General features: G+C 43.9%; 2 protein-coding genes across 2 annotated transcripts in view; one reads left to right on the top strand and one right to left on the bottom strand.

Annotated features, from left to right (window-relative positions):
• mlycd (malonyl-CoA decarboxylase) overlaps positions 1–11,158 on the bottom strand; it is a 15,479-nt gene extending 4,321 nt beyond the window's left edge. The window contains exons 1-4 of the mRNA XM_007553270.2: positions 10,319–11,158; positions 3,542–3,654; positions 2,736–2,892; positions 1,969–2,121 (exon numbers count right to left, since the gene is read on the bottom strand). Of these exons, the coding sequence (XP_007553332.1) occupies positions 1,969–2,121; positions 2,736–2,892; positions 3,542–3,654; positions 10,319–10,864 (969 nt within the window). The 5' untranslated portion in view covers positions 10,865–11,158. The remainder of the gene's footprint in view (positions 1–1,968; positions 2,122–2,735; positions 2,893–3,541; positions 3,655–10,318) is intronic.
• A 631-nt stretch (positions 11,159–11,789) lies between these two features.
• Positions 11,790–25,743, top strand: part of LOC103138890 (DNA topoisomerase I, mitochondrial) — a 19,882-nt gene continuing 5,928 nt past the window's right edge. The window contains exons 1-15 of the mRNA XM_007553269.2: positions 11,790–12,001; positions 12,233–12,361; positions 15,396–15,441; positions 15,537–15,571; positions 16,780–16,887; positions 16,959–17,046; positions 17,171–17,298; positions 17,371–17,486; positions 17,947–18,068; positions 19,369–19,491; positions 19,593–19,780; positions 20,340–20,484; positions 21,590–21,733; positions 21,807–21,992; positions 25,520–25,588. Coding sequence (XP_007553331.1) covers positions 12,246–12,361; positions 15,396–15,441; positions 15,537–15,571; positions 16,780–16,887; positions 16,959–17,046; positions 17,171–17,298; positions 17,371–17,486; positions 17,947–18,068; positions 19,369–19,491; positions 19,593–19,780; positions 20,340–20,484; positions 21,590–21,733; positions 21,807–21,992; positions 25,520–25,588 — 1,614 coding nt within the window. The 5' untranslated portion in view covers positions 11,790–12,001; positions 12,233–12,245. The remainder of the gene's footprint in view (positions 12,002–12,232; positions 12,362–15,395; positions 15,442–15,536; positions 15,572–16,779; positions 16,888–16,958; positions 17,047–17,170; positions 17,299–17,370; positions 17,487–17,946; positions 18,069–19,368; positions 19,492–19,592; positions 19,781–20,339; positions 20,485–21,589; positions 21,734–21,806; positions 21,993–25,519; positions 25,589–25,743) is intronic.

The following is a 25,743-nucleotide window of genomic DNA, read 5'->3' as shown; positions in this document are numbered from 1 at the left end:
CGGTGATGCGTTAACGATGATGCGATAACGATGATGCAATAACGATGATGCGTTAACGATGATGCGGTGATGCGTTAACGATGATGCAATAACGATGATGCGTTAACGATGATGCGATGATGCGTTAACGATGATGCGATGATGCAATAACGATGATGCGTTAACGATGATGCGTTAACGATGATGCGGTGATGCGTTAACGATGATGCAATAACGATGATGCGATGATGCGATAATGATGATGCGATAACGATGATGCGTTAACGATGATGCGATGATGCGTTAACGATGATGCGATGATGCAATAACGATGATGCGTTAACGATGATGCGTTAACGATGATGCGATGATGCGTTAACGATGATGCAATGATGCGTTAACAATGATGCGTTAACTATGATGCGGTGATGCTTTAACGATGATGCGTTAACGATGATGCGATAACGATGATGCAATAACGATGATGCGTTAACGATGATGCAGTGATGCGTTAACGATGATGCGGTGATGCGTTAACGATGATGCAATAACGATGATGCGTTAACGATGATGCAATGATGCGTTAACAATGATGCGTTAACTATGATGCGGTGATGCTTTAACGATGATGCGTTAACGATGATGCGATAACGATGATGCAATAACGATGATGCGATAACGATGATGCGATAACGATGATGCAGTGATGCGTTAACGATGATGCGGTGATGCGTTAACGATGATGCAATAACGATGATGCGTTAACGATGATGCGGTGATGCGTTAACGATGATGCGATGATGCAATAACGATGATGCGTTAACGATGATGCGATGATGCGATAACGATGATGCGTTAACGATGATGCGGTGATGCGATAACGATGATGCGTTAACGATGATGCGTTAACGATGACCGACACGTAGAATCGTTGGAGGTGAAATAATAAATTATTTCTGTTGTAGATGTTAGATTAGGTGAATTAACACAACCTTACTGTCGTGTTCAGAATGTGAAGCTTTCAGTTCAGCAGACTTCAGATAAAATGGCTGATGAGAAGGAACTTGGAGACGGCCTGCCATGTCTCTGAGGTCCCTGTCTGCAGGCTATTTATAATAAAAAGTAAACATAATTTTCTGCCTTGTAGATTTCCTTGTGCAGGCATCAAAAGATGCTGATAAGCGGCTTCTGTCTTCCTTCAGATTAGCTTCTGTAGCGTCAGAATGATTAATCCGCCTGACGGAACAGCAGGAGGTCCTCCGCTCCCGTAATGACAGCTGTCTGTGCCGTCAGAAAGGTCAGCGACCTCTGCAGCCGCTACCAGCCGCCATCAAAACAGGAAAATAACTCAGAGTTTAATGAACCAATACTTTCAACAAATCATCCCTCTTTAAACTTAAAGCACTTCATTCTAAAAGGAGAGAAGAGCTGAAAAGCAGATTTGATGCCACCAACCTGCTGGAGGACAGCCTGAACTGAGACCGTCTGGTTTCTGAGCAGGAAGCGGCTCTCCGTCTGCTCTGTCATATTTCCATTATGAACGCAGCCTGGAGGTAAACCGCTGGCAGCTGTCTTCTCACATGAATAAATAGACTTGAAGGAGCTTAAACCAGGTTTTGATGAGGCTGTGCTGCAAAGTGCTTCCCCCATCTGTTGGGTTGAGTGGTTCCTGATGTTGCATTTAGGATTTTCAATCATGAAACAACGAGCTGCGGCGGCCCAACATGGAGGGCTCTTGTCTGCTTATTGAGATGAATGGATTAGATTTCACCAAAGTAAGAAACAGCTCAGCCTGTATGTGGAATATGTACGTTTATACACCCAGAAACCTTTACAGCGCTCAAACAGCCCTGACACAATGCAGAAGTATTCATACCCCTGAAACTTGGTCACAGTGTATTTTATTGGGATTCAATGTGACAGACCAGCATAAAGTAATAAATGACTGTGAATGTTGGCTCAGCTCCGCTCAGCAGCGCCTTTACCCACCTGCAGCTCCCGGACCACGCGCTTGATGAGGTAGTTGCCCAGCTCCACGCCCTGCAGGCCGGCCTGGGTGGAGGAGATGGAGTAGAAAATGGCTGAATTGATCTTGTTTATGTCCTCCTCTGCATCAAGAGTCGCAAATTCCCGAACAATACTCTGAGGGAAGAAAAAGCACACACCGCTGCATCTTTACTTACGGTGGTCAACGAGTGCCAACGCGAAGGAACGAGCTGCTCACACAGACAAACACAAAAAACCCAAATTCAACAGAAAATCACAGCAAAAACAGCAGCAAGTATGAAAAGCTACAAACTCGCTCCACAACACAAAGTCCTCCGAACCACTAGGGGGAGACAAACAAATTGTATTTAGGTCTTAACCTTCAGATTTAACAGAAGAAAGTTGGAGCAACAAAGAAAATGTGTGTTTCACTTCATGTCTCTAACATTGTTAAAGAACAGCAGCAGATTTATGCAGGTGATGATGTCACCTGCTTCAGACTCCCCCTAGTGGTCAGGAGGACTGCTGTGTGTGCGCTTCTGGTTCTGAAATGGTTCTGGTTCTGACCTGGATGTTGTCTGTTCTGGTTCTGGTTCTGACCTGGATGTTGTCTGTTCTGGTTCTGGTTCTGACCTGGATGTTGTCTGTTCTGGTTCTGGTTCTGACCTGGATGTTGTCTGTTCTGGTTCTGGTTCTGACCTGGATGTTGTCTGTTCTGTTCTGGTTCTGGTTCTGACCTGGATGTTGTCTGTTCTGGTTCTGGTTCTGACCTGGATGTTGTCGGAAATGTCCTCGGTCAGCGCCACGTGCAGCACCACCAGCGGTTCCCCCGGCATGGCGGCGTGTGTGAAGGCGTAGCAGCGCCGGTACGGTCCCACTCTGCGCTTCAGGTCGGTCCAGTTCCTGACTGGGTGAACCGCTTCGTACCTGGCAGAGAAACCCAGTCAGGTTTAGGTAGCAAACTCCTGCCTGACTATAAATTAAAACTCCTTTAACTTCAGAGGGAAACACGCGGCTGAACTTCAATCCTCTGTGCTGCCAACATATGAAGCCAGTTCAGGACTCGCATTTAGTCCGTTGTTTAAAACCAGGCTTTGCCTCAGAGTTCAGGCGTTTCCTCCGCACGGTGCCGCGGCTCAGCTGGTAGAGCTGCTAGTCTGCTAATTGCAGAGTTAGTGGATGGCAGATGAAAATGCAGGAAGAGTTTAGAAAAATGCAGCCATTTAACAGTTTTCTTGGAGCAGGAACTCCAAATCTGTTCCGTGTTCAGGTGCAGCGAAGGCTTTCATTATTTCCTCAATTAGTAAGTAACCGGTCTGTAGCTGCTCCCAACTGTGGCAGGTTGTATTTCAGTGGGATTCACCCACTGACGTGGCGCTTTGTCAATGAAATTCACAACGTTCTCATCAAAATTAGAAGCGAGAGAAATTTTCCAGCGTCCAGAGGATTACTGGTCACTCAGATTCAGTCAGAATGATTGGACATCCTGGTGCAGGTGGGCAGCAGCCCAAAACATTTTTCTATTTTTACAAATCTATAGCTAAGCAGGAGGAGCAGTGAGGATGAAGGGTCTTACTGGCTGATCTTCTGCAGGATCTCACAGGGCGACTGCCAGGTGATTCTCTCCAGCCGGAGCAGACCAACAGCAAACCACTTGGACAGCAGGCTCTTCAGAGTACCGTTCAGGTCCTGCAAGGACAGAAAACAGCTTCTAACTGACATTCAGCTAAAACTCAGATCATGGTGAATGAAATGACGCACTATTCTACGTTTATTTTATAGCTTCAATGAGCCTGAACCCTATTCTTAGGCTATTTTCTTCCTGATGGTCCGGTCGACCCGGTTCAATTGGAACCAGAACTTCACCATCTGCTCCACCTCCAGCTGCTGTGGTTCTGAGTCAAACCAACCTGTTCCCCTCCTGGCCTGTGGGGGCGCTGCACCAAGAACCACTGAAGGAAACGACACAAAAGCCTCTGAAGACACTGAGAGCAACTTCCTTCTTCAGCAGATGGAAACAAGATGGAGTCTTTCGCTAAAGTCTAAACCCAGACTGAGGCGGACCAGAGTTCACTTTTTGAGCTGAACTTTCTAGGCAGATGGACTAGAGCTGGATAAAAGCAGGCTAAGGACCAGCCCTGTCCGGTCCACTTTAACCCAACTCCAGTCTGTCTGCGTAGGAAGTCCGGTTCGTTTGAGGAGGTGTGAATGTATCATCAAACCAAAAAAAAGCAAACTCTGGTCCTCCAAACCTCAGTCTGGGTTCGGTTTGAATGCATGTGTGCCTGGAGACCGCTCCAAAAGCAGGAAGTGGACTACAGCACAGGGCATTCTGGGTAAATCCAACCAAATCAAACATGCTAGCGCTAGTAGGAGGAATGGCTCCTGCTCTTTAGCCAACAACTACAGAGAAATCCTCCAACACTAAAATCTGTTTCCATCTGGTGAAGAAGGAAGTTGCTCTCAGTTTCTTCAGAGGTTTTTGTGTCGTTTCCTTCAGTGGATCTTGGTGCAGCGCCCCCACAGGCCAGGAGGGGAACAGGTTGGCTTGACTCAGAGCAGAGAGAAAGAACTACAGTAGTTATAACCAAGTCTGCCAAACTATCAGTGGGAAAACATCCAAAGTGGAGTGAGCAGAGTCGGTGTGAATTCACCCTTTCAGCTCCAGTTTTTTAATTGAAGGAGCTCAAACTTAAAACTATTGTTTTATTGCACAGATTGGCTCAAAGCTTCCAGTAGGAAATGAAGTATTTCACACTCTTATCTTCCACAGGCCGCATGGTCCCCTGGCTGTCCGCACGCCGCTTGAATGTTTACACATTATGAATAGTGATTTGCCGGAGCTTGCAATGGACGTAGAAGGGGCCACTTCAATAAACACCTTGCCATTTCAAAGCAGGCATGTCCTCCAGCGAAGGTCAGACTTCATTTAAAGCAAATCTCAAACACACAAACAAGCATGCAGCACACAAGCTCTGGCACGTCCATACAGCTCCTACCGACCGTTCCATAGAAGGACTTCCTTTAATAGCAGCTTGTCAATCACAACGGCCAACACAAAACAAACAACAGACATGGCACAAAAGCTCCGTGAGCATCCTTCAATCCAAACCTGACCAAATTGGAAATTCCTCTCCACATACATCCATAAATGCATCAGGCTCTGCATCATTCAGCTCCACAGCACACAGCTTCAGGAAATAACTTTCAGTTAAGCAAAACTTTCATTCCTGCTCATGTGATGCAGCGTGTGTGTGTGTGTGTGTGTGTGTGTGTGTGTGTGTTCGTAAAGCTGCCTGAGGTGAAGTAATGCATTTTGCTCGATAATCCGGGTGAGCCATTTTTGTTGAGAAGGCAGCAGCTCTATAGCAGCAGAGCCGCCACCGCCGCCTTGGGAAGCAAACTTTTAACCACACAATCGGGAGGTCAAACTGAAATATGTATTTCATTGACCCTGCAGAAGATGAAGTCTTTAGAAATGGAGGGATCAAAGCCTCGGGCTGGAAAGAGACCGGCCGACAGAGGAGAGGGCTAAAGAAGGAAATCCTCTGTTCTGTTAGAGGGAAAACGAAGCACACCGTATCAACACCTGGACAGTGATGACCCGCCGATACGGTCCGGTGTGATGAAACAGTGCTTGATACAGCAGGACCATGAACATGGGGGAATATTTAATCTGTAAAGACCAAAGAGCTGCCAAATGACACCAGAGACAAAACTGTACGCCTAACTATTGGTGAAGTTATTTTTAAAAAATGGAAGAAACTCAAGATGGTTGTCAGTCTCCCTCAAACCGGGACGGCATGGAAGAGCTGACCTGATGGAGCATCACCGATCATGAGAACGGTCAGGGGTCAGAACTACCTGGGAGGTTACCGTAGTAACAAACACCGCCATCATCGATTAACATCCTGCACATCAGCATTTTCAATTCAAAAACCATTTTGTTGCCATATTGTTAAATAAATAGCCATAGAAGCTGAACAACAAAGACATTTATAGATTTTAATCTGTTCTTCAGGATCTTCAACCTTCAGGTTGGAGCAAAGTGTTTTTCTATCCATTCATCTCTACAGAGTTTCTCTGATTATCCATGGAGCTTCTTTAGAAATCTGGATGCTGACATTAGCATTAGCTGCTACATGTTTAGCATTGAGATGCTAGTTTAGTTTTGAATAGCTTCGCTGATAGGCTAACTCCTTTTAGCATAACAACAGTCTTTTCCAGCGTCCAGCCAGATCGTTTGAAGCAGAAATTAAACCCCAGTGGGACCAGAGAAGCCGCTTCCATCGCCGTGCGTCACATTTACAGCTGTACCAGAAACACGGTATCACGGTCCGATTCAAGACGATGTCCCCAAACACCCAGCCAGGGGCGTCACCAAGGAGGGGCGCCATCAGAAGCATTTCAAGATGAACATAAAAAAATCTGTGGAGGGAGCTGAAACTCAGTATGGACCAGAACCCCTGCTGCAGCAAACCTGATCCAGAACTACAGGAACCGACTGACTGCTGGGAAACAAAGGTTTCTGGATCAAATATTAAAGAGGAACTAAACTGCTAATAAACTGTCTAAACAGGTAATTTATGATACTATATTTATGTTTTGGTACAAATGTTGACATTTGCATTCATTAACATTTGGACAAGCATGTAGCGACAGTGGAGAGGAAAACTTTTCTGTTCGCAGGAAGAAACATCCAGCAGAACCAGAACCCGTGTAGCCGTCTGAGATGACTGGAGGTTTGAGAAGACAGAGCAGAGACACAAGAGCCTAAAAACATTGCATGAAATTGGATAAAATCTTTAATTATTTGTTTGATGCTAATGAGACACAGAGCTGCGGTAACCGCGCCCCCGTCGCCATGGTGACGGTGATACTCAAATGTATGTTATTCAGGTAAATTCATACCAGACGGAGGCGATTACTTTTTCACAGGTTCAGATTGGTTTGGACAGATTTTTATTCTCTTAATAAAAGGAAACCATCATTTAAAAACTGACTTCTGTATTTATTCAGGTCATTTTGATCAGATTTCAACCTTTATCTAAGAACCTGAAACATTTAAAAGGTGACAAAAAAAGAGAAATACTTTTTTTTTTTTTTACAGCCCTGTAAAGGTCAGAGTTTATATTAAAATCTGGTAATGCGTAGAAGATCTTTCAGAGGCCTGTAATGGACTGCAGTGGGATTTCCTGGACAGACTGTTCAGTCCAAACAGAACCTCACTGAGACCTGAATGGGAGCAGACCTTTACCCCAGTGGGCCTCATGCCACCTGTCAGCTGGCCTGGGAAAAAATAGTCCCACACAGACCCTCGGTGTAACCCTGAGGAGCCATCTCCCCCCAACGTCAGCAGTCAGAAATAGATCATCAAGAATAAATCCCTGGATCAAGGTGACTAATCTACAGAAAAACTCAGAAGTACATTTATTACAAGAAGCAAAGATTGATGCAGATGCAGAGCTGCATAATCCAGCCTTCCTTCCTCCGTCTTTGATGGTGTTTTAGCTCCACTATGATAATCATTACACTTTGATTTCCTGCAGTCAGTAAACGCATCATCATTCTGGTACCAGAAGCTTCATATCTAAAAATGACCTTTCCTCGTTTTTAGCTCAATCAATAATGGAGCAGCAGAAAGCAGAGGCTGATCGGCTCCAGCGTGACCCGGGAGGCATCGGTATGCAGGCAGCCGGGACCTTTAAGGCTGTAAAGCTCTCAGTGTGGCTGGGCTGCAGAGACTGAATGCTTCTGAACAGCAGGAAGACATTAACACTGAGCTGGACTGGCTAAAGCTCGATGAGAGGTCAACACCTTCACAAGATATTTGTCACAGCAAGATGGTTTCATTCACAAAGAGGACAAACATGTTTCACTCCATCATACATTAAAACACAAAACCAGGAAATGTCAGGACTGACAAATGTTTATTTTTACAGTCAGAGGAGTTCAAGCAGCAAAGTCTCAGTTTCACCACCTTAAAAACTTTGAAACATTAGATGGAAAGATGGATGTCAGCGGCGGTACTAGAACAAGAGTGTTTTCACACATGATAGTCCGGTATCCTCGATGTGCCTGGGGAACCAAGACATTTAACATCTGCAGCATCTCCAGCTGCTGTGGTTCTTTCTCTCTGCTCGGAGTTAAACCAACCTGTTCCCCTCCTGGCCTGTGGGGGCGCTGCACCAAGAAACACTGAAGGGAACGACACAAAACTAGCTACATTTCCACTGACCATAAAATAGCCAAACTGGAATTATGAAAATAAATGTTCATAATGGAAACATGCCCATTTAAAAAAAACTGTTTTTTAATGAAAAAAACGTTTTGCTCTAGCGTGAGGTAGTTTTTAAGTCAGATTGAAATTTGTGTATTTCACTAAACTTCCATGGAAACTTTTTACGCATTAGGCCAGTTTGTATTCAGCAGCAATGAGCTCCTTGAACAGTCAGCATATATCACTGAGATGCTGTTTTAGCATTAGCTGAAAGGCTAACTCCTTTTAGCACAACAGAAATTAACCCCTCGTGGGCAGACTGAAGCAGCTTCCAGTTAGCAGATGTTAGCAGATATTGCTTGTGTATCAGATTTAAAGGTGTACTAGAAACAAGCAAATATAATGGTTCTGGACAGAAACTTTATATGAAAAAAACAATTACGCTAAAATTTTTAACACTTTGAAATCTTTGTAATTAATTAATTGGAAGTCTGCCCTACTGTTAACTTTTTAAATTTTAATGGAAATAAGCTTGGGAGGCTTATTTTTCTTCGTCTTGTGCTGCTGTTGGCAGATACAGAACGTCTCAAAACATCTCATATAATTACTTGACAGCTGCCTTTTGGATTTACTCGGGTTATCTTTGTGTGATAAAGATTTTTGATGATCTGAAACTTTTAAACGTGTCAAAAAAGGAGGAAAATCCTTTTTTCCACTGCACATGTTCAGATATGTACTTGTATGTCTCCAGTTATAATTTTATCTTAGACAGTGTAACTTAAATGTTTTCCTATAAATGCTATGAAATATATTAGTGGTAGTTTCGGGTTAACAGCTGAGTTTATTTGTATTTCTAAGTCACTCAGCGCATTCAATAAATGCCAGCGAGCCTACTCTGCAGAGTCAAAGTGAAAACTGTAATTACATTAAACTGAACAATCCAGAATATGAGAGCAGCTTTTCTAGGAAAAAGGGAGAGCTGCCAAAAAAGGGAAAATTAAGAGAGAAAACCCACTGGAGTCATGTCTCCGACTGCGGCAGAAATTTATTTTTTGTTCTTTCACTACCTTTTCTTTGAATCCACTCTGCCTTCAAAAAATTCATTCAAAATACTCATTACATGCCTGATTTATATTCAATTTGTACAAGCAGCAGAGTAGCTCTTGCCTCCTCATGTGCTGAATCTAACATTGTTAAAGGATCGCTTTCCTTTGTGGCTCCTGCAGCACAGGAAAGAGGCTCTGATTGGTACCCAAATGTAATCTGTTCAGCTAGCCCAGCCCCCACACACACATATATATATTTATATATATATATATCAGAGGTTGACAGATTTTTTTCGTTCTTTTGTTTGAAAAGTAAGGTTCCATTCTCTGTTGTTTGATCGGATAAAAGACTGAAGGCCTCTCCAGCCAAAATCCCGCCTCTGTCTGCACCTATTCATCCCCAGAATGACACACGGTGGTGGTTGCATCATGCTGTGGGGTAGCAGGTCATAGTTGATGGAAGGATGTACATCCAGGACAATCCTGAAAGAAAAACGTTTATGTACTGAAAAAACCCCGAGACTGTTGTGGAGCTTCACCTTCCAGCAGGACAACCTCCTTAAATACAAGCCAAAGATGTTATGGGATGGTTTTAGATCAAAGCTGATTCATGTGTTTGAATGACCTAGCCAAAGTCCAGGTTTAAATTATTTAAAAACTATTTTGCAAATAGACCATAACGTAGTTCTACAAAGTAATATGTTAGAGGGGATGAGGGCATATGTCTGCCACACTTTTCAGATTCTTATTTGTTTAAAAAAAAGTCATAATTCTGCTTTATTTTGTCATGATCTATCGCTTCAAACCAAAATAAAGAGAATGGAAGGAATACTGACACTAAATGTGTGTCTGAATTGAATCATGTAGAAGTTTGGAGGTGAAGGGTTTCTGAGAAGTCCAACTGGGGCAAAGGTCACATCAAATGAGAACCACGTGACTCATGTAACCACGGGTAACACGAGCCACTCCATTCCAGCTACTCCGTTCCAGTCATTTCATATTTCTGCTTCACAGCCAAGTGAATAAACGCGCATGCTGGAGTTTGAGCCATTCGGGCACCCGTACAGAAAGTAAACAAAGATCCTACCCTGATGTGTGGGTTTTCGCTTGCTTTGGACGTGAGTATTTCCAGCAGATCCGCTCGGAGGTCCACCAGGAACTTCACCCCGCCTTCGACCCGGCTCACATGGCTGAACAGCTGCTTGTAGCGCGGCGTCAGGCTGTACCGGAGCCTGTCCTCCGCCTGCAATATGGTCGCCTGGTCCCGTCGCTGAGTGTCCAGCAGCTTCGTAGCGAGCTCTGACACCGTTTTATGGTCCACTCCGCACTCCTGGGACAGCTTGGACAGAAAATCGACTTTGTCTTCCTTTTCCAGACCTCTGTAGTAGTTCATGAACTCCAAGCTGGTGGATTCGGGCGGAGGTGGAGATTTATCTCTGGTTTCATATGAAGGTAAAGGTGCAACGACCCTCGCCAGGATCTCCTCCATAACCGAGACCCCCCTTCGACTCGGAGCGGAGTACCAGCGCCGGCTGCCGCCACCTGAGGCCTCTGGAAGAACTTTAAACACAGCTCGGTGTCTCCAGAACCGCACTCTGCTCCGGACAGCCCGAGTCAGCGGGTTAGATATCATCGTCCCCGCGCAGCTGTCCGTCAACTCCCCAGCAACAAACACTGGAAAGGATTGTTTCCGGGTCTCTTAAAGAGACAGCGCTCATTTTACCCCAACAAGAACTTGTAGCTGTATTCTGGTTATTTTGCTAAGCAAAATTTCAACACTTTCGGAACTTTTATGTGAACATAATCTCGAAGTTGCTGTTACACCTGAATGTCATCTTTGTAAGTCAGTTACTATTTCTATTGTATCTTATTCGCAGTGAATTTAGCCATTTCTAACACATCTTTCAAAAGTATTCTTTATAAGAAATAAAGCCTCCATAATGACAAGAATTAGTTTCATTATTCCCAGAAGAAAAACTGATTTGCTAAAAGACAGCACCAATTAACCTAACGCTGATGTTTTTGGACTGTGAAAGAAAGTCATGTACCCAGGGAGAACCCACACTCACATGGAAAACACACAAACTCCACGCAGAAAGATCCCAGGTTGGGATTTGAACCCAGGACCTTCCTGCTGTGAGGCAACAAAGTTACCAATCTTTCCACCATGAAAGAATTTTTTTCCCCATTTTATTTCTAGGTCAAAATCAAAATTCTCAGAGAAAAAAAATCACAAGAATTGTGCCTTTAGTTTTTGTTAACTATAAGTGGAAAAACATCATAATTAGCAGAAACAGTGGCTTTGAAACATCCATCTGTGTGTAAATAGTCTATATAAAGTGTTTCACTAAATGCTGAAGCTTCTGAAAAAAAACTTTCAAATGTCTCCTTTGAAAAAGAGGCTTGGAGCATCTTCCAGATTAAATAAACACAAATACAAAATAATTTAATTTAAAGCACGTGGCTTATGAGGAGGAAGCCAATAGAGTCAAATACATTCCATTTCAAATCAAAACTATTTCAAGTCTGCAGCAGAAATGTAAACCAAAACCTTTCGGTCCCCGCCCCTTCCGGTTCTCACCTTGAGCCCTCTAGCTCCCCCAGTGTTCACATGCAGGTATAGCAGTTGACCGCCACTCAAACGGACCAATCAGAGTTCAGCTGGGACAGTCGCCTGCATGGTTAACCGTCAGAGGAAACGCTGATTTAAAGTTTGTGTTTTACGCGGAAAACAGCCTATATTACCCAATTTTTGTCAGTCTTCCAAACGGTGAGTGAGTTAACTCTAAATTTATTTCTGTTTGGCAGTAAAAGACATTTGTGGTCATCTGTTTTAATTAATCAGTCAATGTTTGTTTTAAGTGGCTACATCTTGGAAGCTAATTGTCAAATTTAGCTACTATGGATATTTAATCTGCTTATTTTGGGTGTGTGTTTAAATATTCTTGTATATTTAAATGTATTTTTGTTACAAAGCTAATCTGTAAATATTCTCTGTCAGACACTGTGGTAAAATGGGAAGAGAAAGTGACGCTAAAGGAGATGCAAAGTTGAAGCAGAAAGGGACGAAGCTGAAACGGTTGAGTGACCGTGAGAATGCCGGTTCCGGTGGAGATCTGATAAAGAAAAGGTGTGTGTGTGTGTTCACCTTAAAAACGTTTTCACAATTATTTAACTCAAACTGTTTTCGCTCGTGATTTATTTAGGTTAAAAATGATTGTTACAGCATTTTAAAATCCGAAATTCTGATGTAATTTTTGCCCATAGTTTACGTACAAAATGCCAAAAGCTTTAGGAAAACAGAGTACACACAGCAAAACTTCCACAGTGTCTAAAATCACAATAAGGTTTATCTCGTACATAAGAATAGAAACGGTTAAATATTTTATTTCAGTGGCAGATGTCCAGTCATCTGTCTTCCTCCTGATTGTCCTCCTGACCCAGACTGACCCGGTGGCGGCTCGAACCTCTGCATGCTGTTATTAAGACGGTGAATTAGATTTTTTAAAATAGTTTCTAAATCATAATCATCAAAATGTCAGAGGCTGGAAATATTTCTGAAATTTTCTTTCTCTTTCTGAAATTAGTGACAAAAATATTGTTTATATATATATATATATATATATATATATATATATATATATATACACTGCTCAAAAAATAAAGGGAACACTCAAATAACACATCCTAGATCTGAATGAATGAAATATTCTCGTTGAATACTTTGTTCTGTACAAAGTTGAATGTGCTGACAACAAAATCAGACAAAAATCATCAATGGAAATCAAATTTATTAACCAATGGAGGCCTGGATTTGGAGCCACACACATAATTAAAGTGAAATGTTCCTTTTATTTTTTTGAGCAGTATATATATATTCAAATTATTTCAGATTTATGTTAAAATAATAAACTTTTTTATTACCTTTAGATTTGAGGTTTTAGAAACTAAACATCAGATTAACATTAAATGTCTAAAATGATCCTTAAGTGTTCTGTCTTTATGTTTCTGTGCAAATTGACATTTTTGTGTAAATTTGTTTAATTCTGCAATATTTAGCCTAAAACCTTCTCAGTGCTGCCCTCTTTGGGTTGAGCAGTGGCTACTGCAGTTGAATGTTGCTGTTTGTTCCAGCAGTACAGCTCGGTTTATGTCTCTGTCATGCAAAATGATTTCCTCAATTTAGCTAAAAGGATTTTCTGTTTTTGGGTTTTCCAAAAAGAGTTAATGTGCTAGCAGGAGATGGAAACATTTGCTGAATAAGTTCTGATGTTGGAAACTCTGCCTGCCTTACCAGAGACACCAAACTCTGAAAGCCTCCAGCTGGGAAGAGACTCATATTTCTGAGATGAGTTCATGCTAGCTTCCAGGCTCTACTTCCTGTTTATTACAGCCATGCGCAGCGTCAACACCTGATGACATTACGCTCTGCGTGTCTTGGTGGATTCACTCCAAACCAGCAGACATTGTGACATTTTAAACGTTTGCTTAAGATTTGCATAACAATTAGATGAAAACGGCTGCTGGTAGCAACATAAAGGACGTCTTGCCTGTGTTGAATCATCAGTCCACCATTAGAGACTGGAACCATTATCAGACCAATGAGCTCGTCCAACATCTGCAGCTCGTCCAACATCTGCAGCTCGTCCAACATCTGCAGCTCGTCCAACATCTGCAGCTCGTCCAACATCTGCAGCTCGTCCAACATCTGCAGCTTCACCCGGCTCACATCAACGCTCAGCTCAGCCTTTCATGTTGCTCAGAAGGAGAGACAAATTAACTCTGGCGGCTCGGTACTTCAACTGCTGATAAATAAGATCATTTATATGACTGTGTGTGTGTGTGTGTGTGTGTGTGTGTGTGTGTGTGTGTGTGTGTGTGACTAAATGAAAGACACAAAGTGTAAGAGAGAGAATGTGTCAGGAGGGCCGGTGGCATTCATTACACATTGTACAGTGAACGCTTCATATGAATAAATTAATTTACTTGATATCAGACGTGTTTATTAACATGCATATGTGAGCAGAGAAATGGGAGCGGAGCGATCCGTCATTGGCTCGTGTAATTGATGAGAGCGAAGGGATGAACAGACACCTGTAAGCGTGGCTGGCCCTGGGAGTGGCAGGCTGTTTGACGGCTTGCTTCGTGTTGTTTCACGCCTCTGATCCTGCTTCTGTCTGAGCTTAGCTTTAAAAAAACACAGAATAAGAATAATGAATCCAGCTGGGAGTCACGTCGATCTGCATGGAAACGGTGTTAATCTGCTGAGACCCTGCTAGTTAACGGGGCACATTTCCCAAAACCGCCTGACTAAAACAGAGACAGCAGTCAGCCAGCGACTAAAAACTTTCAACCTTTTATTTGCAGCTCAAAGTCCTTTGATTTATGCAGCAAAAAACCAAAATAAGTCGACCTGAAGCTCCTTGGCTGGTCTGGATCAAACTTGAGGGTAAAACACACCAGAACTGAACCGTAGACTGATTCAGAGAATCATCAGGTTCTGACCGTCACTGACGAGGTCCAAACCCAGAAGCTGCATCAGAGCCAGGTAGCTGAGGCTACGTTAGCACATCTACTGCAATTTCTTTTTCCTTTTTTCACGAATTATGATTTTTTTTTGTCGTTCATGATTCTCATTAAATGCAACTGCAGTCGGACTTCAGGTTGAACAGTTTACGACCCCAAAGTGACCCGCAGAAGAAGAACGCAGCCGTCACCCAGCAGCGCTCTGCTTACGATGTTCAAACTAAACACTCCAACCAGAGAACGTCTGCATTTTCCAGGTGGCTTAAATGTTTCCAGAGCTGTTTGTTAGGTAACAAACTGCAGCTGCAATGAGAGGGAGACCGCTGTGCTCAGAACTGGAAGTAGAGGAAGTTCTCCTTCAAAATAAAAGCAGCATATTTGGATGGTCACACAGAACACAGACTGTATCCATGTTTGGTTTGAAGTTTTGACCAGGACACCCTGAGGTCCAGCCTGAAGTGGTCAGAATCCCCAGGTCCAGTTTAGATCTGATCTGAATAAACGACATAAAAGTTTGAATAAAAGCTCAGATTGTTTCTGCCTTTGAGGCCCCATTACACTAAACATTGTTTAAAAGAAACAGTATTTGTCTTTTCTCACATTCTTTTTTATCTCAACTTTCTGTTCAACAATTCAAGGTCATCAAAGTCCAAAGAGAAGAAGAATGATGGGTCTCCTAAGCAGGTAAACCCTGCTCTCTGTGGGCCAGCAGCAGCTGAAGCGCCTGCATGGCGAGTCGTTTCCATCTGCTGAGCTTTAATGCTTCGTCTTCCTCACAGGTCAGGGAAGTCCTGGAGCCAGTCGGCAGCTGCAGGTGGGCATCCCTCCTCCTCTGTCTGCCTCCCAACGAGGTTTAAATGGATTCTTGTGTTTTGATGCTTAGTGACTGCAGAGACTTTTCATCTTCTGTATAACGAGCGCATCTCTAAGAATGAACGTAAGCCAGTGCAGAGGAAGAATGTCAGGAGGTAATGAATGAGTTAATGGCAGCAGGACGCTGCATCAGATCCGCCTCGCAGTTTTACTCCTGCAGCTCTTAATGGATTCTAGACGCAGATTCAGCTCACAGAGAGAAGGGACGTTTTATTCTTCCTGCTGATTTTTGTTTTCCATTTTCCTTTTTGATATTTTCCCCTCATTTTTATTTTTTAAGTTTTTTTCCTTTTTCTGTTTTCCCCAGCAGAGGCCGTTAGGGGCCCGTTGGGGGGCTCGTTGGGGGGCCCATTGGGGCCGTTGAGGGGGCCCGTTAGGGGCCCATTAGGGGGCCGTTGGGGGGCCCATTGGGGCCGTTGAGGGGGCCCGTTAGGGGCCCATTAGGGCCGTTGGGGGGCCCGTTAGGGGCCCATTGGGGCCGTTGGGGGGGCCGTTAGGGGCCCACCAGGGGGCCGTTGGGGGGCCCGTTAAGGGCCCATTGGGGCTGTTGGGGGGCCCGTTAGGGGCCCACCAGGGGACCTTTTCTGGGTTGCCCCAGAACGGGTCCTGACTGGTACCTGCTGGTCAGGAACCATTTTTATAATTAAATCGCACAACCTTTCACCGTTTTTCCTCTTTATTTCATGATTGACACTCTGGACATATTTCCATGACATCTCTTCTCATCATGAGTTGCTCTCTGATCTTAATTAACTAAATTCAAACTGCTGAGTTTAATTATGTTTTTCTTAGCTGGGAAATTTTCGAGCCTCCATCATGTGATTATTGTTTTTTCCTCTTTAAAAGTTATAATTGTATAATAATTACCGGGACTGCTATCATGATGGTTAACTGTCAGAGTGTGAAGTAAATGATTGTTTTCTTACTAAGCAGTCATGAAGCTGTAATTTGTTATAAAATATCAAATGTATTAAAATGTGATCAAACTGAGTGAAATCAAACGAATCACAGATGGAATTAAAACATGAATGTTGCAGAATGCAGGTTGTTGTGTAGCAAAGGCTAAAATATTAATAATGGTTTTTTAACTCGAAGGTGAAGCATGATTTAGACTGTTTGTGAAATAAACGCTGCCGTTTCTCTGATCAGTGATTTGGTGAAACTCGAGCTGCAGGGCGACTTTACTGAGAAGAAGAAGAAAGGATTGAAAAGGAAACGTGTGAAAGACGAGCCAATAGAGGAAGAAGCTGCATTCGTGTACGTCCGGCCGATTCTCATCAAACTGAAGCTTTTTATTACTCTGACTTCCTCCTCTTACATTCCTGCAGCTCAGAGAGAGGAATCAAGCCCCTCAGTGACGAAGAAGCAAGTGAAGGAGAAGCTCAGAAAAAAGAATCCAAGAAGAAACCCAAAAAGGTAAACCTTCATCTCTGCTGGCGTCTTCCTCCTTCTGGACCAGCTGAACGCTGAGCCGCCTGTCTGGACGTTCAGGTCACAGCGACACGGTTTCAATCCACATCTTAACGTTTGTCTCTGCCAGACGGTCAAGAAAGAGGAAGAGGAGCAGCCAGTCACCAAAAAACCCAAGAGGTCAAAGGAGGAGATCGAAGAAGCCAAAATGCTGAAGATGAAGAAGAAGGAAGAGGAAGAGCAGAGCCGCTGGAGATGGTAGGAAACGCCGTCCTGTTCGTCCTGCTGTCCCTCGTCTCCACCTGTTGTCATCTGGCTGCTTTCTGTCAGGTGGGAGGAAGAGCGGTACGAAGACGGAGTGAAATGGAAGTGCTTGGAGCACAACGGGCCTTACTTCCCTCCGGAGTACCAGCCTCTTCCTGACAACGTTAACTTCTTCTACAACGGTCAGTTGGGTTTTATTCTGGCAGGAGAACCAGTCAGTGAGCATCAGCTGCCAGTAGGCGGCCTGCAGCTGGAGCTTCCCTCCAGCAGCATTTCATGCCTCCTCCGAGGAAACGACGAATCACATTAATCTATTATTGACGAAATCAATAATCATTAAATGTATAAACTCAAGTAAGGCCATTTGCTGAAACGGCATACTCAGGAAAGGAATTAAGCAAAAACTATAAAAATATGTTGTTTTTAAAAAAAAAAAAAAAATTTGTCTATAAATCCCAGAATTCAAGTTGGGTTCAGACTATAAAAAGTTTCTGAAAGCTCTGCAGCTGGACGGCTGCCGGGCCAGGCGAGACGTCTCCAGGCCGGGCCGGGCGCCTCCGGGCCGGGCGCCTCCGGGCCGGGCCGGGCCTGGCGCCTCCAGGCCGGGCCTGGCGTCCAGGTGAGGTCTGTGTTTGTGTGCAGGTAAGAAGATGAAGCTGAGCCTGGCAGCAGAGGAGGTTGCGCTTTTCTTTGCCCAGATGTTGGACCATGAATACACAACCAAGAAGGTGTTTCGTGAGAACTTCTTCAGAGATTGGAGGAAGGTAGGACCAGACTGGCGTTCCCATTGGCTGTTGGAATGTGTGTGTGTGTGTGTGTGTGTGTGTGTGTGTGTGTGTGTGTGGCAATGTCCTCTCTGTAGAGGAAACCGAGCCTCAAGGCACATCATGCAGAATTAATTTTGCGGCGCTTAGTGCTCAATGCTCTTGAAAATACGATTTATGTGAAAGCATTGATATGCTAATCCAGACAACGAGCTTCCCTGCATATGAACAAATCCAATTATGATGTTTTATTATAGCCAGAAAAGCCGTCCGCGCTCCGCTGCCCCCAGAGCCCGCCCACCGCCCGCTGCCAGTCAGCCTGACTGCGACAGATGGACAGTTTGTTTTATTGATATCTGATCGGTTCAGATCAGGTTTGGTGACTGGACGGGTTTACCGATCGTTAACGATGGGCTGAGCCTTCACGGCTCGTTTTGTTGGCCTGTGTTGACCTGCAGCAGCTTTAATTATGAAACCTGTTGATGTGATGCTGGTTGGAGTGTAAAGACGTTCAGCTGATTCAGCACCAAGCCCATCCATCCATCATGCACGCTCATCCCACTGGGGTCTCCAGGGGTTCTGGTGCTCATCTCCAGCCGTCTCGGCTCCAAACCTTGTCGGTTTAAAGGGGATCTTTGATTAAAAAAACTCCATTTGTGTCTACCGCTTCCAGAAACAGTCTCGGCACTAAAAACGCCATCCAGCCGTTTTCTGGCAATAAGTTCATGTTTTTGGTGTCCTGCTTCGTTACCTAGCAACCCAAGTGGAGCTGCTGCATCCTGGATGTTCAGGAGGATCCTCTTCTTCTGCTTCTGGGTCAGAGATGTGCCGTTGTAGAACTGCATGCTGTTATTTGCTTACAGGATGTAAGCATTGAGTTGGGGGCGTGGCCAGCTGCAGCTTATTTGCATAAAAGTGACGGAGACCCTAAAACGGCTCATCTTGAAAGGAGCTGGAAACAGGAGGTGAAACCTGATCATCTGATGATGATGTGATGCATAAAATGTAGCAAACATGTTTATAACCCGTAGCTCTCACCTGACTGGGTTAAACGGAAACATAATGGGACCGCAGGGAGAACATGGACAGAACCTCTGGGTCGGACTGCAGGTCCGCTCAGAACGACCGTCATGTATAAAGCTGAAGGTGCAGCTGAATACTTTCCCATGCAGCTCAGCAGCACTTCATGCATCACTGTTGTCAGTTATAGAATAATTTAATGTGTTGAGAGTTTCACCAGTCTGAGTCCAGTTCAGGAGAGAAATCCCAGTTTCACGTTAACTGGTTTGTCGTCTGATAGGAGATGACCCATCAGGAGCGGTTAGTGATCTCAGATCTGGAGAAGTGTGACTTCAGAGAACTCCACGCTTTCCATAAAGACAAGGTGGAAGCCAGGAAGGCTCTGAGCAAAGAGGAGAAGCAGGTAACGCTCCGCCTGCTCCCTCCGTTGAACTCCTCTGGGAACGCCGCCGTCGGTTTTCCACCTCTAAGCGACGCTCCGTCTGTACTGTGTATCTGCCGTAGGCTCAGAAAGATGCCAATCAGAAGATCGTGGATAAATATGGCTTCTGCCTGCTGGATAACCACAGAGAACGCATCGGGAATTTTAAGTTGGAGCCTCCGGGTCTGTTCCGAGGGAGAGGAGAGCATCCCAAGCAGGGAATGCTGAAGAAACGGATCCAGCCGGAAGATATCATCATCAACTGTGGCAAGTGAGTGGGAGGTGTTGTCAGGTGAGACCTGCAAACTTTAAAAACCAGGATGGTCAGGAAAAAGGTCTGATCTGGAAAGTTTCCACTCCCTGAGGTTTCCAGGGAGTGGAAACTGGAAACTGAGGTTCCTCTCATTTCCAATGAAATGCTGCGTTCCAGTTCTACTCACAAATTCAGAATTCCTGGTTGGAAAATTCGGACTTCCCTCTGGGAAACTGGGAGTAACTCAAACTTCTCCCAGTTCCGACCTGTAAAGCCGAGTTTGTGTGTCAATATGGCCGCTCCTCTCAACAGCAGGAAAACTCGATTTTACACTCATGTAAGAATGCGTCTAATATGACGCTACATGTTACAGCCGTACCCGATTAACCACCATTCACTTAATTGTTCCAGCCCTAGAAAACATTAAAGAGTTATTTTAGTGGAACATTTGGGTCTTTATTTCCATTAAACTAGTGTGGATGAATATTTATTTCCTCCTAATTACCCAGAAGCCCTGCAGCTTCTCTCCTGTCCCCCTGAGAGGAAGCAGCACTGACTCATGTTTCTGTTTCTGCAGAGAGTCCAAGCCCCCTGCGCCCCCTGCTGGTCACCACTGGAAGGAAGTACGGCACGACAACACCGTGACGTGGCTGGCCAGCTGGACCGAGAACGTCCAGGGATCCATTAAGTACATTATGCTCAACGCCAACTCCAAACTGAAGGTAGTCCAGACTGAAGGCGTTCCGCAGGGAGGGAAGGCGTTCCGCAGGGAGGGAAGGCGTTCCGCAGGGAGGGAAGGCGTTCCGTACGGAACAACTTCCGTGGTGAAGTTGTTCCGTAGTGAAGGCGTTCCGTAGGGAAGGAAGACGTTCCGCAGGGAAGGAAGGCGTTCCACAGGGAACAACTTCCGTAGTGAAGGCGTTCCGTAGTGAAGGCGTTCCGCAGGGAGGGAAGGCGTTCCACAGGGAACAACTTCCGTAGTGAAGGCGTTCCGTAGTGAAGGCGTTCCGCAGGGAGGGAAGGCGTTCCACAGGGAACAACTTCCGTAGTGAAGGCGTTCCGTAGGGAAGGCGTTCCGTAGGGAGGGAAGGCGTTCCGTACGGAACAACTTCTGTACGGAAGTTGTTCCGTAGTGTTAAGGAAGAAATATTCTAAATTGGTTAACTTTGGAAAAAGTTTGGCTCTCTCTCTTCCTCTGGATCCCAGGTTCTCTCGGCGGGCCGCGTGTGGCCACAAAGAAAACAGCAATGCGTGTTGACGTCACAGAATTACAGAGTTTAATAAACTTACACCAGAAACTGCAGAACAACGGAGACATACATTCATTTACTTGACATAAATAGAAAGAAGAAAAGCAAAGACGTGCAAAGACGTCTTTGGAGAGTTGCAAGAGCAAATCTGATTTGTTACTCCTGTGTAGAAAGTTTTATCCTCTTTTCTTTAATTTATTCAAATAAGGCGTATCTTTGCTCCTCCAACCAGGAGCTATCTCTGACCCTCTATCAAGCCAGAAGCTCCTGCCGTGTTTATGGCCTTTCACAGATGAGTGTGAAAAGCTACAACTTCCACTGTATTGTTTTCCCACAGACAAAAGGCAGTTGAAACGATCCTAGCAAACCATCTGCTGTAACTACAAGTAAAATAAAGGTCAAAAAGTCAGAATACATTACTAAATTCAGAACCACAATTAGGCCATTTGAATCAAGACATGTTAAGTTTTAAAACTAGCTTATTTTAAATTTATTTTCTCAACAGTAGGGAAGGCGGTGGTTTATTATCCTCAGTCTCTCTGCTTGCTCTCCTTCCCGTCTCCAATCTGACCTGCAGGGAGAGAAGGACTGGGAGAAATACGAGGTTGCTCGGAAGCTCAAGTCGTGCGTGGACAGCATCCGGGACGGTTACCTCCGCGACCTGAAGTCCAAGCAGATGGTGACGAGGCAGAGAGCTGTGGCCCTGTACTTCATAGACAAGGTGTTTGGGTCGCCAGCCGATCTCTGCTTTGTGATTTTGTGTCTGAGCTGACGGACGTGTTTCCGTGCCGCAGCTCGCCCTGAGAGCGGGAAACGAGAAGGAGGAGGGCGAGACGGCGGACACGGTCGGCTGCTGCTCGCTGCGCGTCGAGCACATCACGCTCCACGACGAGCTGGACGGAAACGACTGCGTGGTGGAGTTCGACTTCCTGGGGAAAGACTCCATCCGCTACTACAACAAGGTGCCGGTCATCAAGAAGGTACAGAAACAAAACATGATGCAGGTTTTATGTCCTTCAGTTTCAGTTTGGTAATTATTTTAGATCAAGGCCAAGACTTTAAGACTTTCATTTTGATAAATTAATTTCACAGATTTTAAAACGTTAGAATATTTTTATGCAATGAATCTTTTTTTTTTTTTTACATATAAAGTTTCTGACCGGAACATTTGTAGTCGCTCATTTCTGGTACAACCGTATATCTGACGCACAAGCTTCAGACACAAACAGCGACGGCCCACTGGGGGTCGATGCCTGCTTCAAAAAATGATCCGACTGGTTTTTCATGACACTGTGATGAATTAATTACAAATTAAACATGATTCCACATTTTAGCTTCACCTGAACTCAGTTCCTCTGTTGGTTCTTATAGGGATCAACAGAGCAGAGGCAGAAATGATTTAAAATGCCTTTTCTTGTTATTATTAGAGCTGAAATGATTAATCAGTTATTCAAATAATCAGGTAATTCAGTAATTGGTTAATTTTTAACTCTAAAAATCAGTTTGAAAGAACAAACAGTCAGAGCCGTAATGAAGCCAAAACTACAGATTAAAAAACTTTATTTTGCTGTAAATCTGTTTCACTCACAAGTTTTAGCTTCACCTGTTTCAGGTTCTGTAAAAAAAGATCCTATTAAGCATCTTTTGGCCAATAGTGAATCTAAAATGATCAATTAGTAAACTACTGTTTTAGCTGCAGTTCCTTTTCTACAAATGATCAGCTGAAGGAATGCTGCTGCAGCAGCTGCTGTAGCTGCTGCAGCAGCATTCCTGCTGTATGCAGGAATGTTCCTGCTGTATAAAAACAGGCATGCTGCAGCAGCTGCAGCTGCTGCAGCATGCTTGTTTTTTCTTTGAATTAACTTGCTTATTTGCATCTTTCATGTTTGTTTAATATTAAAAAAGACAAGTGAAAAGTGAAAAATCTGCAGAATGTGCCAATTTTTTAAAGATTCATTTAATCAATTTATGATTAATTGTCATCGATCAGCAAATAAAATAATCATTATTTACGTCCCTAATTATTATTGAGTAAAGTTTTAAAACCCCAGTTTAATGCAACATCATTCAGGTTTTCTCCTCCTCCAGACGTTTACAGCTGTTTACACTGCTGCGGCGCTGCTGCAGCACCCTCGTGATGGCGCCGCAGCAGCGTTCAGCTCTTTGCTGCATTTCTACTGTTTTTATCGAGCTTCTTCCATCAGAGCAAAATCACTGAATTGAAAGAGTGAATGAAGTGACGTGGAGGCATTCATGGTTTAATGGCTTTTAGATTCTTTACTTGTTAAAACAGGTGCAGGTATGCAGCAAATTAAATAAAAAACTCTCCATTTCTCGTTGAATTTGCATTTTTTTCTCTTAATAGAGTCCTTGGAAAGGTCTTTCTCTGCAGTTTTAATTACTTGCCCTTAATAAACACAAGATAATATTGCTGAAAGTTGTGTTTTTTGAGCTCCAACAGAGAAAATAAAGATGCATTTGTGTAATTTTTATATTTAATTGGAACCTTAAAGCAGCAGTCGTCCTTGTGCGTCTGCATGTTGTATAAATGTAAATGTGTAACCTCTCCTCCGGTGTCAACCTGCACCATCTTCTGTTCCAGAGATGGTGAAGGAAATGTTAACACCTGACAGCCAAAGTGTTTTGTTTCTTGGCAGAACATATAATTATTCAAATGAGTGCATTCAAAAGCATCACATTAGCTAGAATTAATTAGTCTCTGCATATTTTAGCATAATCAATTCCCTGGCAAATCAGTCTGATTGCTGCTAAATGTCACTTGGAATAAAATGGAACAAGAATCAAATGATGGAATTTCAATTTCTCACCTATTTAGCTGTAAAACCTTTTAACTAATGCAGCAACCAGGCAAAACATTAAAACCGCTGCTGGTTCATCCAGTTACAACCCGAATGTTTCTGTCAGGGACGATGAGAAAGATGGGAAAAGATTCAATACTGAACAGAAAGAACAACTTCTGTAGTCACTAATTTCAACTCTGTTTAATCTAGAGAACCATTTCATAACAAATGTCTCAACGCACTGTAAAAAAGTATTTTAATTCAATTATATTCATTCCAATTGTATCAATCAGGGCATTAAGTTCAGTTTATTATTTAACTTAATGTTTCTGCATAAATTAGCTGTTTCTGCTGGATCATCTGCTAGTTACCCTAACCCTAACTAACAGATGATCTCTGGCGTTGTCGTTGACTTTACAGCAATCCCTCACTCCGAGGATGCATGTGGCGACAGTGGAGAGGAAAAACTCTCCTTTATCAGGAGAAACCTTCACCAGAACCAGAACCTGGTTCAGTACCAGACTGGACCCACTGGAGGTTTGAAACAACAGAGCAGAGACACAAAACCAACCAGGAGAACTTTCTATGTTCATGAATGCAGGAGGCAGGTCTTGGTGCTGTCAATCACCCTCGTGCAACCAAACCAAACTTGCTAGCCTAGCGCTAGCATGAGAACTGGCTCGTGCTCTTTTGAAATCCTCCAACCGCTAAAATCTGACGCCTCCATCTTGTTTCCATCTGGTGAAGTAGGAAGTTGCTCTCAGTGTCTTCAGTGGTTCTTGGTGCAGCGCCCCCACAGGCCAGGAGGGGAACAGGCTGGTTTGACTCAGAACCACAGCAGCTGGAGGTGGAGCAGATGATGGAGTTCTGGGTCCAGTAGAACCGGGTTGACTGGACCGTCAGGAGGGAAATGTCTTTAAACAGACAAACTTCACCAGAAACTGCATTTAAACCCAGGTTTATTTTTTCTGAACCAGTTGTATGACTTTCATATTCTGTTAAAACCAATATTAAACATCCATATGTCCTAAAATGGAGACGGGCTGTAACTGTTGACTGGAGGGCGATGCGGTTCCCACAGCGTAAAATAATAAAATAATGCACAATGCAGCAGAGGTGATGTCAGGAGTAATTTATGGATCAGGTTGTGTGGAAGTGAGTAACAATGGGATGAATAATGATCTGTCAATAACTGGTTGCACTGAATCTCTGAGAATGTACCAGCTGAACACATATTGATCTGCGCTGCTGAGTCTTTGTTTAAGAGCCAGAGGGACGGCCCTCATTACCAGTTCGACAATGAAGCAACGGCTTCATCAGGTAACGACGGCAGCCGAACAAAGAGCCCAGGTTTCTGCAACTTCTCACAAGATATTTGCAATAATTGGAGTAGTTTTATTTTTATGTGATTTTTGTGATCTGAGCTCTAAATGTTTCACTGGTGAATCATTGGATGAGTTTAAGTTTTATTCAAGGCTTCATGTTGGACAGGTGGAAGACAACCAACAACGTTCTTTCATTTTGGTTTTTATTTCTCTTGTTTTTTTTGTTGTTCAGTTGTTTGCTTTGTTTCTTTTTCCTTCTTTTAACCACACAAGATATGAGAAACTTTAACTGCAGACATGTTTTCTGTTTTTTTCCATAGCCTCTCTAGTCATTAATTGGCTGAATTAATGGTTCAGATTAATTTATTTTTATTTTTTCAGGTTTTCAAGAATATTAAGCTTTTCATGGAGAGCAAGGATCCTGGAGACGAACTCTTCGACCGTCTAAATGTGAGTTTCTGCTTCCTCTTCCAGCTTCTTTGCTCCGTGTTGCTTTCAGAATGGCTGCTAAATGCTAACGGCCGCTAAGCGCTAACGGCTGCCACACGCCACCGGCCGCTAAACGCTAACGGCCGCTAAATGCCACCGGCCGCTAAGCGCTAACA

This window comes from Poecilia formosa, unplaced genomic scaffold (genome assembly GCF_000485575.1).
Source record: "Poecilia formosa unplaced genomic scaffold, Poecilia_formosa-5.1.2 Scaffold55, whole genome shotgun sequence".
Taxonomy (NCBI): domain Eukaryota; kingdom Metazoa; phylum Chordata; class Actinopteri; order Cyprinodontiformes; family Poeciliidae; genus Poecilia; species Poecilia formosa.
The sequence above is the reverse complement of the archived record's forward strand: the minus strand, read 5'-3'. Positions and strand labels throughout refer to the sequence as shown.